General features: G+C 58.1%; 1 protein-coding gene across 1 annotated transcript; it reads left to right on the top strand.

Moving 5' to 3' along the window:
- The first annotated feature begins 4,876 nt into the window (after nt 1–4,876).
- Tbx1 (T-box transcription factor 1) lies at nt 4,877–10,139 on the top strand. The gene is made up of 7 exons (XM_041678219.1): nt 4,877–5,280; nt 6,712–6,813; nt 7,583–7,754; nt 8,250–8,405; nt 8,877–8,944; nt 9,031–9,131; nt 9,409–10,139. The coding sequence occupies exons 1-7, from the start codon at nt 4,877–4,879 to the stop codon at nt 9,876–9,878; spliced, it is 1,473 nt and encodes a 490-aa protein (XP_041534153.1). The 3' UTR covers nt 9,879–10,139.
- The last annotated feature ends 5,259 nt before the right edge of the window (nt 10,140–15,398 follow it).

Here is a 15,398-nt window from a genome sequence, read left to right as displayed (position 1 = left end):
GCGTTCGCGTCTGGGGCGTCCAGGCAGAGCCGCCGACGTCAACCCAGAAGCCGGGCAAGCTGTTCCTGGCATGGCCACCGGCTTCCTTTGAGTTCTTGAGGCCGCGTCCAGGCAGGCGCTGGAGGCAATTGCCAGCTATCAATCCTGAAGTGAATTAACCGGGTCACGCAAAGCCCAGCCTCTCTCCGAGCCTCCTTGAGGAACGTCGCCTGAGACTACCCTCCACGTTCTGAATTCTGGAGGAGGAGACCCCAGCGGCCCGACCTCTGCACGGGTCCACCTGTGTGCATGTTCGCTCCAAGTAGCCAGGAGTCGACGCCGGGAGCCCGCTGGACCTCGCGCACTTTGTTCGGGGAGCCGGTAAGCCCTTAGACTCGTGGGCTGTCAGGCCGCCAGCGACGACGGTGCGCAGGGACTTGTGCTGCTGGGAGCCAAGCTCCGAGAGGCCCGCGTCTTTACAACGGACGGGGAGTGAGGAGAGGGGCTAGTGGGTGGGGGGCTGGTCTGCCCGTTCCCCTGGGGCAGCCACGTGTGCCCAAGGGAGGCGGAGCCGAGCCGCTGCGAAGCAGGCCCGCAGGATTCTCTAGGGGTCTGACTCCTGCGCGCTGGGAACTTCAGGAATTCGCCCGGCTTCGCCTCCAGACCCTGCAGATGGCCGACCAAGGGGTGTGTGAGCGGCGGCCGGCCGAGTCCAGTGACGGCACGCTGGGGTGCAGCCAGGCGCCCATACGGCCTGCCGCAGGGCCCACGGTTCAAGGCAAAAAACAGCTGCCCAGCTTCTCAGTCCCATTTCGCTCCTCCTGTCTCAAGCCTCTGCTCCCCACTCCTTTCCTACCAGCCGTCAGTCTCGAAGCTAAACCTCAGTTTTAGGGCCCGTGATATGATCTAGTCAGGGATGTCAATCCCCTGCCTCAGCTTTGGAGAAATGCTTCTCTCGCTCTTCATGGCATGCGGAGGAGCGGAGGTGTGCAGCCAGGCCCCAGCCATGCACTGCGCCCTCAGAACCAAGACGTGCAGCCCACGACCCCTGCGTGCAGCGTTGCTCTGGGCTGCTGCAGACCGCCGGCTCGCAGCCAGGCCTCCTACCGCCACGGTGGAAGCGCGGCCGGCAGGGGGAGCGAGGCGGAAGGGAGCGGCGGCCGGTGCAGGTGAGGGAGGAGCACTTCCCGAGGGTAAGGCTCTGCGTTCCTTCTGAACCGGTGCGCGCGCGGGGTTTAAGGCTACCGAAGGGTTCGTTCCTTTGCGCTGCGGGCTAGAACCCGTCGTAAGGCAGCGGTGGGAAGAGAGGAGCGCAGGCCAGTTACTGGGCGACAGGCACCGACCCAACAGTTTCAGGGCAGCGCCCAGGGTGGGGGCGGTCCTAAGAGTCCGGTCCTGAGGTCCTGAAGAAGCCGCTCTACTGCAAGCTGGAGGGTCGGGTGGACTATCACTTGCAGGGTTTCGGGTTTCTTAAGCCAGTCTTCTTAGGGGTTCCAACTTTGTACGGTATTACTAGTGTAGGGAGAGTTAGGGAGGAAGGATGCCCGTGACCAAAGAAAGGGGTGCGTATCTGCTGCGAGTGGAGCCCGTTAGCCACACAGAACACAGAACAGGCCAAGTGGGTTCTCTCACCCATTCCCAGAGAGCCTCTGCTACAGGGGATTGTTCCTATCCTGCCTGTGTCTTTGCTGTGAAGTGTTTGCTGGCCCACAAGTGCCGCCACAGCAGGAAGGGGTTAATGGAAACTAGGGAGACTTCCCCCACCACTGCAGGTGAGGTCTGGGGCGTCAGGACAGACCCCAGGGCCGGCCCAGAGTAACCAGGGCTTCCAGAGGTTTTTCACTTTCACTTCTCAGTGTTGGCCTCATTGAAGCCCCAGGATCTGACTGCAGCCCTAGGAAACGGTGCGGGGGGGGGGGGGGAAGAGCTCAGCTACTCCACCCTGGGACGATGTACATCCCAGCAATGCAAAATCACCCGCCAGAGCCCTCCTCTACATCTCCACACAGCCTCCGTGGGCAAAGATCTTGATGCTGCTCCATCTCTGCACCGCTGCCCTGACCCTTGTGCACCTGCCCACCTGCCCAAGGCTGGGCTAGGCTGTGGAGGCAGTCCCTTCCGGGGTCCGGAGGCAATGGGGCAGCCCTGCTCAGGGAAGAGGGAAAGAACCTGTGGCCCACCTAGTCTCCACACTATACTCTTTAGATCTATCCCCAGGCCAGTAACACAGGTCACTGTCACTCTGTCCCTTGAATGGCCAGCCACTCAGGGACCAAGGAATGAGCCAGCGACAGCCCCTCTTTTTCACATGATTTGTTCTTAAACTTTCAGCTGCGGGCTGGGGCAGCCTGAGGATAGCAGTTCAGTTACACACACCCTCACCCCGACCCATCTCACACAGCTCCCGGGTACCCATTCCCTGCACCTCTGGCCTTGATCAAGTCTCCACCCGGTAGTCACTAGAGCCCAGGGATGGAGGCCCTGGGACTGTAAACACCCGAGGACAGGCTGTCTGCATCATGCCACATCCTGAGTCAGCTCAGCAGAAGACCTGGGGAAAGGCCTTGACTGGGCCTTGTCTACTAGTCTTCAGCGGAGTCAGAGAGCTTCTGGGCTTCATATCCTGAGCACAAAGGGCATGGCCATACTGAACGGGTCAGAGAGGCCCTAAAGATGGTAGGTGTAGAGAAGGTGCAGGAGAAATGGGGCATTGGCGTAGTGATGCCTTGAGGCCCAAGGCTTAGGGCCTGGCCCTGCACCTTAGCAGCTAGGCCTTGCTATGGTCAGGCTGGTTGCAGGGAGAAGAGGGGACAGCACCCCACCATGCGGTCTGAATTTCTCCGACGTGTCCTCAGCTCCCTCGGCCGGCCAGGCCCCGCCCCCGGCCCTCCCTGCGCCCCGCTGGTGCGCAGGGAGGTCGGAGGAGCGGGCACTGCCCACCCTCCGGATGTAAAAGCGTCCTGGCCAGAGGCGGGCGGTGCGCGCGGGGTGCGCGTGACGCTGGGGCTCCCGGGCTGTGCGGCCTTGGCGGCGTCCCACGGCTCACTTCCCCACCACGAATGCAAGCTGACCCAAGGGGCCTGTAGGGGCATTTGCTGGTGAGGTCCAGCTCTGCGGCACGGAGGGACGAAGGACTCCGCAGCCCTGGGGCTATCTGCCTGTGGCCTGTGCGAGAGCCGGAGCCACTCTACCCAGGTGCAGGGGCCGCCGGGGAGGAGGTGGAGGCAGGTGGGGCCAAGGGCAGGGCTAGACTCAGGCAGCCCCTCAGTGTCTCACCAGTGCCCTGCCATTTCAGCCTGGGACGGAGTGCTCGTGACATAGCGGCTTTTCCTTGGGGGCTGTAAACTCTGGTGGTGGCTTCGCCGAATAGAGGGGACGCCCGGCCTCCGCTGAAGCAGCGGGATGTTCAAGGGGCGTTGGTCACACGGGGCTCAGGGAGCAGAGGCCAGGGACAGAGAGCTTGGAAGGCAGGAGGGCCCTGAATTTCCAGGGCGCTTCAAGAGTTCGGACTCCCGGGCCAATAGTGGCTGAAAATGGGGGGTCTCATGACGCCATAATCCCCTGGGCCTGGGACCGACGGCTGTGAGTGGCACTACAGGCCCCCGCCCCCGGGCCCCCTGCACTGGGCTGGGCGCGGTTCGGCTGGGCGTACGCAGTCGGAGGCGGCGCCGGTCAGGCCCGGGCGCCTATGGACGCGCGGAGCCCGCTGTCTGCCCGGGCCAGCGCGTTCAGCATCGCCTCTCTTGTTGCAGCCGAGGCCTCGGAGGGCGCCGCCCACCGGGGCCCTAGGCCCTCGGACCGGGCGAAACTTCGCCGGCTACCAGGATCCCCAGCCGGGATGCACTTCAGCACAGTCACCAGGGACATGGAAGGTGAGCCTTCTGTCCGCGTCTATTCTGGCTGGCCGCTCACCGGCCCCCTGCTGTGAGGCCCTGAGGCCCAGCGGGTAGAAAGGAGCTCGAGGCCGGGTGGGCGCCAACCTTGAAACTGGGACTCTGGAATAGGGAGGAAGGGCCAGCATTCCCCAAAGCCAGTCCACCCATCATTCTAAGACGCCAACCTTGGGGACTGAGCACAGTAACAAGTTCTTCAAGAGAGAGGAGGCTTTGAACCGGCAGGAGGAAAGATAGAGAAGAGTCAGGGAACACAGTAAAAGGGAGGGGGGACAAAACAAACAAACAAACAAATAAATAAAGTACAAAGCATCGAGATCAGCCAAGAGGAAAAGAAATTGAGGAAACAGAAAATGCAACAAAGGTAAGAAAGAAAAAAGGAAGATACACACGGAGGAAATAAAGATAACGAAAGAGAAAATGAAGGAAATTTTGAAACAAAAAAAATAACGTCATTAAAGATAAAGAACAAGAGAAAGATTTATTTACTTTTAAAAGGGCAAATAGACGAATACTAGAGAACATACAGAAATAAGAAGAGGTTAGACGAAAGGGAGAGGAAGGAGTTTTGAGAGGGGAAAGAGTGTCACTGAGAAAAGAGCTAGAGGCTGGGAGTTAAGTAGAAGCTGCAGAAAGAAGACAGCACTGTGATGAGAAGTTGAAACGGGGACACAAAAGGTAGAGGAGCAAGAACTTAGGGGAGCATCTGACGCAGAGCAGAAGCCTGCGCGCGCTGGCGACGAGCAGGGGCCGCACACCGGTCCCGTCGTCCCGGGAGCCGGTCGGAGCGGTCGGGGGGCCCGGGCCCGCGGAGCCGCGGCGGGGGAGGGGCGGGGGGAGGGGCACGGGCCATTGTCTCGGCGGGGCGGGGCGGGGCGGGGCGGCTCCGCGGGGCCGGCCCGCGGGGTGGGGCGGTGCGGCCCGGGGCGCGTGCGGCACAGCGCCCGCCACTCGGCCCGCCGCGCGGGACGGCGCACTGATCTGCGGCGGGCGGCCTTCGGGTCATGATCTCCGCCGTGTCCAGCCCGTGGCTCACGCAGCTCTCGCACTTCTGCGACGTTGCAGCCTTTGCGGCCAGCAGCCTGAGCGGCCTGGGAGCCCCGTCGCCTGGCGCCGACCCGTTCGGCCCGCGCGAACCGCCACCACCGCGCTACGACCCGTGCGCCGCCGGCCCCGGTGCCCCGGGCCCGCCGCCGCCGCGCGCCTACCCGTTCGCGCCCGCCCCCGGGGCGGCCAGCAGCTCGGCGGCGGAGCCCGAGGGTCCGGGGGCCACCCGCGCCGCCGCCGCCAAGGCGCCGGTGAAGAAGAACCCTAAGGTGGCCAGCGTGAGCGTGCAGCTGGAGATGAAGGCGCTGTGGGACGAATTCAATCAGCTGGGCACCGAGATGATCGTCACCAAGGCGGGCAGGTCAGGCGCCCCCTCCCCGCGCCCCTGCCCACGTGCGTGCGGCGCTTCTAACTGAGTGTCCAAGGGATGCGCTGGAGCCTGGCCGAGAAGCGGGTGGAGGTGCGGCCCGCCACCTGCGGGTCCCTCTGGCCTCCCTGCTGACCCGGCTCCAGCGACAACCCCAACCCGCAGAGCACCAACCGTGAGTCCTGGAACTCCGCGAGGGAAATCTGTGGCTCAGAGTGCGCCCGACTGCGGTCAGGCAGCCGCCACCTAAGAAACTCCCGCTTGGGTTCAGTCTGCATGGCGATCTCAAGAACAAACACCCCTTAATTGTATAGATAATTTTAGGAGAGAATTAAGACCCTTAAAAGCCAGTGCTCCCAGTTTCCGGGAACTTGAGAGCCGGTTTTCTTGGGCCTCAATTTCGGCCGCTCTTGGGCCCAGTTTTCCTTAAGCCTGGCAGGGTATCCGTGCTAGTCACCCTGTTATTTGTTTTAAGGGCCGAGAGGGAAAGGGAACAATTGCAGATGCTCTAGATTTGACCAGTAGACAAAGGCGGGTGCTGGGTTGTGTCTAATGTACACACCAGCTCCGTGGCCAAGGAGGCTCAGGGCCTGTTTGCAAAGCCTTCTCGAGGTTTCTGTTTCCCTGCTGTGCAGCCGTCCCTGGGGAACCTAGGGCCTGTCCTTCCCTGTGGCTCTGTGGATTTTCTCCAGGCTTTTTTTGCTGTCCATACCCGCCCAGCCGACTGAAGAGAGCAGCTTGTCCTCCTGGTCCACGAACAAGGGCCTTGAATGTCACTGGAGGGGTTCAGAGGAGAGGGAGGGAACACATAGTCTAAGTCCTTTGGAAGCATATTCTAGGGGGAAGTGGGGATTTGCCTGTGTCCTACAGAAGGTGGTGAGAGTCTGATCTGGTCTTGAGAGCTGGAGATAGGAGTTCTGGGGTGCCCGCTTTACTGGGGGGACTAGACAACAGCCGCAGTGGAGACTTGGAATCACTGCAGCACTCGGTTTCATTTTGTCAGAGCCGGGAACTCTTTCACTTTGTTGGATCAAGCAGGGGAGGCTCCAAGAAGGACAGAGAAGCCAGGATCTTAGGTATCCTGCTGCTGGCTTAGGTTAAGTCCAGAAGGTTAAGGAATTCCTTGGGCAAGGCTGTCTGTGTGGGCAAAGAAGACAGAATAGGTTCTGGGCTTGTCCAGCTCAGGCGCCTGGTTAGCAGTTTCTGTGTTTTCAGAGAAGGACCTGGGGCCCAGCCTGCTGCTGCCTTGCCCATGGTCGGATAAGGGCCTTCTTGAGGTTATAGGCCAAGACTGGGGCTAGGCTGAAGACAGCGGCTAAAGAGGGACCAGACAGACAGACTGGGCTAGGGGTTGCCAGGTCAGGGAAGTCAAGAGTAGAGAACTGTCCTGTCCGCTCCTACCTGAGGTGACCTGACCTCCCCCAGGCGAATGTTCCCCACTTTCCAAGTGAAGCTCTTTGGAATGGATCCCATGGCTGACTACATGCTGCTCATGGACTTTGTGCCTGTGGATGACAAGCGCTACCGGTGAGTGAGCCCTTGGGACCACTGGGACAAGCTGTGTGTTCAAGGAACAGGGAGGGTGTGCTAGAGAAAACCGACTCCCTGACTGCTGATAGACTCCAAATACCACACCAGCCAAATAACTCTTTCATGACCGGTCCTCCTGTACTGGCTGCTCCACAGCCGGCTCTCGCCCTGCTCCCCCTTCCCTGCTTAGATCTCACCCCTACTTATTCTCTAGGAGCTTCCTCAGAAACTTTCTGTAGTAACTTCTTGAGCTTCTGGCAGGGCAGCCGACAGCTCAGATGCCTTTGCCTGTGTGGCTGGCCACTTTACCCGTCTCCTGGTGACCGTCTTGTCCCCTTCCCCCATCTCTAGAGAACCTTCGGTTCCAGAGCTGGGCCGGAAAGGTGGGGTGGCTGGTAAAGATTATGCAGGGCGGGCCTGGGCTGCCTGGACAATTAACAGTAATTAATAAAGGGAACATGGACCGCCCTGTGCCTAAAGCCACTGGCCACTGACGCCAAATCCAGTCTCCTGCCTCCTGGGCCCTGGGGCAGGCTGACCCGCTTGCAGCGAAATTTAAGAGAGGAGTGGCTTCCTCTTTTGCAGCAGTGGGGCCCAGACTCCCCTCACCCACCCTGCATGGTTCAGTTTTCTGGTTTGCCCACAGTCCTCTCTCTAGCCACTGTGACCTGGGAGTCTTGATTTCGCTGTGAACAGAAAGAATTCTGAACTAGGGGTCTTCTTGTTTCCCCTAAATAGCGGGACCCCTCCCACTATGTTGCTCTAGGTATGCCTTCCATAGTTCTTCCTGGCTGGTGGCTGGCAAGGCAGACCCTGCCACACCTGGCCGAGTGCACTACCACCCTGACTCGCCGGCTAAGGGCGCACAGTGGATGAAGCAAATCGTGTCTTTCGACAAGCTGAAGCTGACCAATAACCTGCTGGATGACAACGGCCACGTAGGCACCCTTCTTCCTTCTGGGCAGTCCCCACCGACTAGAGACAGAGGCAGTACTGGGGCAGCGCTGGGGCAGGTGCAGGCTTCTGACAGGGTGGCGTTGGCCTGAGGTGGGGTCACCTTCCTTCTCTTCCCGGCTCTGAGCTCACGGTGGGGGGCTCTTTAATTGGAAAGGATAGACCCTGCGCAAGAAGAGGGCAGGAGGCCTGTGGAATCCCAGCCTGGGGTGGGGTGGGGGGCGCTTTCCTGTTGGGTGGAGCTCTGTCCTGCAGCTACCACCCTGCAGACCTTGGGCCATCCTTGGGGTCTGAGGGAAAGGACCTACAAAAGAACCTACAACCCCACTGTTTGTCAGCTGCAAGGCCCCATGCCTCTTTAGAATGAGGGCGTTTGCCCAAACTAAGGAAATGCAGTTTCTTAGACTTCACTCTCATGATTCTGGCCTGAATCTTCCCCCAGCCTTGGGCTGGAACTGACTCCCACCCTTGTCTTCCAGATTATTCTCAACTCCATGCACAGATACCAGCCCCGCTTCCATGTTGTCTACGTGGACCCTCGCAAAGACAGCGAAAAGTATGCAGAGGAGAACTTTAAAACCTTTGTATTTGAGGAGACACGCTTCACTGCGGTCACCGCCTACCAGAACCACCGGGTGAGGGCCTGTTGGGGGGTCCTGGGACAGGCACACCTCTGCCCTCTCCCTCCATAGGCCGGCCCAGCCTCCTATATCAGCTTGACCTCTGTAGCAGCAACTGTCACTGCAGTCTCAAAGTTTGTTTTCCAAACCATTCCGGAAACTCCCCATCAGAGGCCTGATCTGAGCTTCACCCAGATTCCTAGAGCGCCAGCTCCGCTGCCCTCTCTGTGCTGGGGGGCTGAGGAGGACGGAGGTGACCACTTTCCCGTCCCAGCCAGGGACACTCTTCCTCAGCACTTATTTGAGGAGGCAAAGATAGGTCTAGCGAGAGAGGAGGCGCATCATGCAGGGGCGGGGGCAGTTGTGGGCCCCTTCTTTTCCAGACAGTGCAGAAGACCTACCCCTCTAAAGCTGGAAACACTCCCCTAACCGCCTCAGCAGAGGTCGGGCAGCTAGCACGGCTAGCTTACTTTGGCTTCTCCGCAGATCACGCAGCTTAAGATTGCGAGCAATCCCTTCGCCAAAGGCTTCCGGGACTGCGACCCCGAGGACTGGTGAGTGCCCTCCAAAGAAAAAGCTAGCGCCCCCCCCCTCCCCGCGCTTGGCCTGGATGCCCGAAGTCACCCTCTCCCCGTTGCAGGCCCCGGAACCACCGTCCCGGTACGCTGCCGCTTGTGAGTGCCTTTGCTCGCTCTCGGAACCCCGTGGCTTCCCCCACGCAGCCCAACGGCGCGGAGAAAGGTAGGATCTGGGGTCGTGGGATCGCGGTCGCAGCCCGTGCGCGCTCCGCCCGGGTCTGCCGCCGCCGCACCCGGCCTCGCCTGCATCCCGGGGCGTCGTGGCTTCACCCGTTGCACAAGGAGGTGGCGGGCGGGCAAGCGGGCACTCGTCCTCCCGCTCTCTGCCCCGCCCGCCGCGCCCCGGACGTCGCGGACCCGGGGTGGGGGTGGGGGCTGTGGCCCGGCAGGTGCGTCCGGGACAGTCCCTGCCCGGCTCTCATCCCCAGCTCTCCCCGCAGACGCGGCCGAAGCCCGGCGAGAATTCGACCGTGACTCCGGACCCACTGCGCTCGGTGACGCCGCGCACCCTCCGCAGTTGCTGGCGCGCGTACTGAGCCCCGCACTGCCCGGGTCCGGCGGCCTCGTCCCTTTACCCGGAGCGTCCGGAGGCCGACATAGTCCCCCGCATCCCGAGCTGCGCCTAGAAGCGCCGGGTGCGTCCGAGCCGCTGCACCACCATCCCTACAAGTACCCGGCCGCCGCCTACGACCACTACCTCGGGGCCAAGAGCCGGCCGGCACCCTATCCGCTGCCCGGCCTGCGCGGCCATGGCTACCATCCGCACGCGCACCCGCACGCGCACCCGCACCACCACCACCACCCCGCGGTGAACCCCGCAGCCGCTGCCGCAGCCGCCGCCGCGGCCGCAGCAAACGTGTACTCGTCGGCGGCCGCGCCTCCGGGTGCCTACGACTACTGCCCCAGATAGTGCGCCCGCGCGGGCCCCAAGGGCCACTTAAGGACGCGCTCCCCCGCTGGGGAGCCTTGCGGGCCTCTCGCCCGCCAGTGCCAAAGCTCCCGTCCGAGGCGGAAGGAAGTGGTATTTATTGTTCTCCGCGAGACCGCGTCGCCTCCGGCCTGGCCGACAATTGCAGTGTAGACGACCCGAGTGAGCCCCGCCTGCGGGCGGTGTAGATATGTATAGATATGTGTAGATACTGTAGATACTGCACCGGCGCCGATTTCATAAACGGTTTCGCCTCTTTTGGAAACTGCCAGTGTGGCTATTTATTTGCAACCAATTCCAGCGGGCATCTTTGGGAGTGAGGGACTTGGTCTTCCCAGCCCCATCACTAATGAGGGGCGTGGAGCAGGGGTCTCCTCAGCTCTATCCAGCCCTCCCCTTTCTCGGACAGCTCCCCGGGTTCCCACAGGCTGTCCCCAGAGCAGGCAGTGGTTTTCACTTCAGTTCTCCACATCTGCAACTCCTACTGCAGAACTCGGGCCTGAGCGCTGACCAGTTTGCAGGACTAGACCTCCGAGTTTTTCCGTGGAAGCCGGGAATGATGGTCTGGACAGGACACTGTCCATCCGGCCTCAGATGGCATGTGGGAAGAAGACAAAAAAGACAAAAACAGGATTCCTCTTCCAGCAGCGCCCTGGCTTGGCATGAGCCCAGAGTTGCGTTTCCCCTGTTTATTGACTTTATTCACTAAAAGTCCCCACAGAGTGACAGAGGGAGGGGGCGGGGGGGGGGGACATACAATGACAGTGGTCGTGAGTCATCTTGAAACTCCCGTGTGAAGCAATTTTCCCCAGGCCAGGTGGCTGGGTGACCTGTCTCCATTAACTCAACACCATCGAAGTGGCCAAAGGAGCCCTTTGATCCTTCCCTTCCTGGGCAGGAAGGGCCAACCGAAGGCCAGCCAGAGTCAAGGCTGACTTTTGCCTCAAACAAATGGGAAATGCCGGGTTCTATCCCTGGTCTTCTGTTTCAGTGTGTTCATGGTGCTTGCTACCAGCTGAGACACCCCTTTCCCAGGCACTTCCAGATGTTAGCCCCAAGTCCAACTTTGTCTCATGTCTGACCTGTCCCAGGTTGGGTGGCCAGCCCCTTCCCTCCAAGGGCATCTAGCACCAGGGTGTGAAGACTTCTGAAGCTTCTGTCCATGTGACCAGAGGAGCCATAGCTGCAGGGAACTCTTCTGAGGGCAGCAAGTTTCCTTCTGCAAGCGACAGTGGGCTCTGTTCCACATCTCATACTTTTGTCCCTAGGAAGCCAGGAGCTCCGTGTCTACTGGAGTGGTAGCCTGAGGTTTGTCCTGCAGAGGGCAATGGTCGGCTTCAGGCAGCCCTTCTCCCCCATGGAATGCAGCCATATCACATTCTTTCAGCAAGCAAGGCAGTTTCAGTAGAGAGCTTCTTCACTTTTGTGTTTAAGGCTGAAGCAAGCTGTCCCAGCACCCGGCTTTTCTAAATAGGGGTGGAACCCATCACAGAGCAGAGACCCTAAGTGTGTAACTCACTGACCTTGAAAATATCCCTGCTCCCACAGAGCTGGCACATTCACAGGAGAACCGGTCCTCGACTAGCCACGCGAAAGCACATTTTATGACTGAGGTCCTCACTTGTGTGATTCCTAGTGTCGGCCGGAGGCAGCAGAGACAGGTGCTCTCTGCACCATGGAGTGACCCTCAAAGACCAAGGGCTTCTCCCTCGTCCCCAGGGATGAACCTAAAAACATCTTGTAAACAGGAGGCCATGCAGGGGCACACTGCTGTCATGTTCTCCTTCCTCCTTTATGGTTTACTGTGGGTCTGCTTGGCACTTTTCCTGGCCGCTGATCCCAGGGAGCTGACCTCCTATGGGCAGCTGCCTCTGAACAGCCCTTGACTGCCTTATAGAAGGTGGATTTTCAGAAGTTCCTTTTTCTGTGATAGCCAATCTGGCTTTTTGTTTGTTTGCTTGGTGATTATATATATATATATATATATATATATATATATCTCAATAGATATAGATAGATAGATAGATAGATAGATAGACAGACAGACGGTTCGCTATGTAGTCCTGGCTGTCCCAGAACTCACTATGTAGATTAGACTGGCCTCAAACTCACAAAGATTCACCTGCGTCTGCTTCATGAGGGGTTTAATCCTTTAAAGACTTGCTCCACCAAGTCCTGCCTTGTCTTCTTACTGTGCACAACCCCAGCACAAACTTTGCATTTCTAATGTGATGGTATTTGGAGGCAGCGCCTTTAGAACGTGGGAGTGGGTTGATCTTCCCTGAGAAGGATTAACAGCCATTTAAAAGACGACAGGGGTTCTGTAGAGATGGCTCAGTGGTTAAGAACACTGGCTGCTCTTCCAGAGGACTGGAGTTCAGTTCTCAGGACCCCACGGTCGCTTTCAATGTGCCACAGCCAATTTCAGGAGCATTTGACAGATGCCCTCTTCTGGCCTCTGCCAGCACTGCCAACATAGGCACAGGCAAAACACCCATACACATAAAATAAAAATAAAATTTAAAAAGGGGGCCCCTCACTCTTGTGCCACAGGAAGACTCAAGAATATGACCATCTGCAGCCCTTATGAGAGTAGACCCTTCCAGCACTAAGAAAGAGAAATGAGCACACCTTTAATCCCAGCTCTCAGGAGACAGACAGGTGGTTCTTTGTGAATTCTAGGTCAGCCTGGTCTATATAGAGAGTTCTAGGACAGTCAGAGCTACAAAGACCCTCCCTTCCAAAGGAGAAATGTCTCCTACTCCTGCTGCTAGCCCATGAACTGTTGTCGGTTGTTAGAGTTGACTTGGATGACCAAGGGAGCCACTGTCTTTTCCTTTCACCTTAGTTTCTGCTGCCTGCCCTGCCGTGCTGCATCTCCTTCATTACCCACACCCCAGTTGTTCAGCTCTCCGCTATGTTTTCCCAGGGATCCCTAGATGGTACAGATAGTCGAGTCTAGGCTCCCATTCATGTCTCAAAATTCTTCAGAAATATAATAAACACCCAACTGGAGAACTAGCTACCACTAGGGGAGGAAGAGACGATGTCCAGAGCCATATGCAGCCTGCTAGGGACCCCCAGGAGTGCCTGCTCAGCAATGGTGCCTTTGTGTGAAGGAGAGTGGGGGAGCACTGCGCTGGCTTGGATCTTCCCCCAGGGAAACATTTGGGATGCAGAGGACAAGGGGAGACTGCTGAGGGGTGCCTAGAGTGGTGTTGACAGGAAGACCCTAGCTGTTCTGCAACTCTGGCCCCCAGCCTCAGCTGGGGAATCAGGAGTGTGCATGATTTGTCTGATGACAGAGTGCAGGACAAGACACGTAGCTCCAGGTGAACTGCAGATCAAAGTGGCAGCCAGAGGGAACAGAGTCAGCATGGCCTTGGCAGGCACTGAGGGATGGCCAAGGAGGCAGGATAGCAGGACAGGCTACTTGGCCTGGGGTCTGTGCCTCAGTTTCCCCTTGGTGCTGTGGTGCTGCTGGGATCTGTGTGAACTCTGGAACACTCTTTGTCTATGTTTCTGGTCCTGTGTGTGTTTCTCGGGGTTCCAGCTGAGCTTGATCAATGAGTCTGCTCCCCGCCACCCCTCCTCCTGCATCTCTCCACCCACCTTTACACCCTGCTGTGGATCTAGCCCAGACCAAGTAGAGCCTGGGCCCCTGGCCCTGCAAGGCTGGTGGGACCTTCCTCCTGGCAGTGAGTCTCACGTTCTTTGCGTTTCCCTAACCACACATCAAGCCTTTGATTCAGTTCCCTTTCCTGCTTGTTGTATTACTTCAAACCAGATGGGCTCCTCAGATGAAGTCTGGAGACTCCGTGTCTGTGTAAGGCTGCCAGGTCTGTGTGTGGGAAACAGCAGAGGTATTCGGCTAACAGCACTGGGGCGGCGGTGGGGGGGGGGGGCTCTCACAGAATGAATTAATGGATGGCATTGCAACATCCTTTATCGGTTTTCATTTGCCAGTTTCAGGTACCAGCTTCACCCCCCACCCCCCGTCTACCATTCCATGCTCCATCTCTGGACTTCGAGTTCAGGCTTCAGCCCCACAATGTTCCCACCTGTCTGAGACGTAACTGCTTTTGTCTTTTCCTGGGGCCCCTCCCTACACAGACCCCGTATCCTCCTCCTCTTCCTGCCATTCTAGCCCTGGTTCGTGGCAGCACCCTGCCTTCCACCCCTGCCTTTTACTGCAGACAGATTTCTTCGATTTTTCCCTAAGACAGTGTCTCTTGTGCAATTGCTGCACAACAAGGGTGCCAGTGACAGCACCCAGGCTCCTGAGATGGCTGTGAGTTAGACCCTCGCCCTGAGGCCCTGACTCTGCTCCTAGGTGGCTGGACTAGAATCCTCCCGTGTAGAGCTGACTCTCGGAGGCTGGTGAGCTGCTCTGGTGGATAGGGACAGCCTGGAAGGCTTGGGGGCATAGACCCGCTACCTTGCTCTTCCTGCCCCATCAGCTTCTGGTTCTCCTGGGCTCTTGTGGTGAAGGCCTCTCCCTCAAGGTGAGCTAGTTTTCCTTAGGTGGGAGTATTCCCAAGAAGAGTCAAGCCCATCTCACAGGAACTGGCTGCTTCTCTCCTGGCTCGAGAAGCTATCAGCGGTATTCTGAGACCAAGCACAGTCTTGTTCCCCTCACAGGTGGCCTCCAGGGGACCAGTTGCTGGGCAAGGACGGCCTCCAGGTCCCTGCATGGGACTGTTATTGTTTGTTGGTTGGTTGGTTGGGTTTTTGCTTGTTTGTCTTGTTTTTTGAGAGAGGGTTTCTCTGTATAGCTCTGGTTATCTTAGAACTCATTTTTATTTATTTATTTATTTATTATGTATACAATATTCTGTCTGTGTGCAGGCCTGAAGAGGGCACCAGACCCCATTACAGATGGTTGTCAGCCACCATGTGGTTGCTAGGAATTGAACTCAGGACCTTTGGAAGAGCAGGCAATGCTCTTAACTGCTGAGCCATCTCTCCAGCCCCCTTAGAACTCATTTTTGTAGAGCAGGCTGGCCTTAAACTCAGAGATACCCCTGCCTCTGCCTCCCAAGTGCTGGGATTAAAGAAAGAGGGATATTCTTAAAAACAAAATAAACAAACAAAACAGAAAATAGCAATGTGGCTGAGAGTGTGGCTTAGTGGTAGGCCCATGCCTAATGCCGGAGAGACAGAACCCAAGCGCATTCAGTCTCCAGCTCTGCAAAATAAACCAAAAACAAACAACCCCCACCACAAAAGCCAGCTGTGGCGGCTCACAGCTGTAATTCCAGCTCTTGGGAGGCTGAGGCAGAGAATTAGACAAGACTGAAGCCAGCCTGAGCTACATAATGAGATGCTGTCTGAAAAAAATACGCCAACAGATAAAAGAGCAGTAAGTGTAGCTGAAGGAGAACAGCAATGGCAGCTCAGGTAGCTCAGGCACAGGCGTACAACAGAGCTGCTGGGGTGGGGCGTAGATTCAGTATGCTTTTATCACGTGATCTAGTAGTTCTACTCCTTGAGACACTCCAA

Source organism: Microtus oregoni, unplaced genomic scaffold (genome assembly GCF_018167655.1).
Source record: "Microtus oregoni isolate MIOR12 unplaced genomic scaffold, Mior012 000029F_ref0000214, whole genome shotgun sequence".
Taxonomy (NCBI): Eukaryota; Metazoa; Chordata; class Mammalia; order Rodentia; family Cricetidae; genus Microtus; species Microtus oregoni.
The sequence above is the reverse complement of the archived record's forward strand: the minus strand, read 5'-3'. Positions and strand labels throughout refer to the sequence as shown.

Excerpts from the sequence above, each read along its gene's own strand:
- Tbx1 (XM_041678219.1), top strand. The coding sequence starts at position 4,877 with ATGATCTCCGCCGTGTCCAGCCCGTGGCTCACGCAGCTCTCGCACTTC. Across the intron at positions 5,281-6,711 it reads ATCGTCACCAAGGCGGGCAG|GCGAATGTTCCCCACTTTCC; the intron begins GTCAGGCGCCCC and ends GACCTCCCCCAG. Across the intron at positions 8,406-8,876 it reads CCGCCTACCAGAACCACCGG|ATCACGCAGCTTAAGATTGC; the intron begins GTGAGGGCCTGT and ends GCTTCTCCGCAG.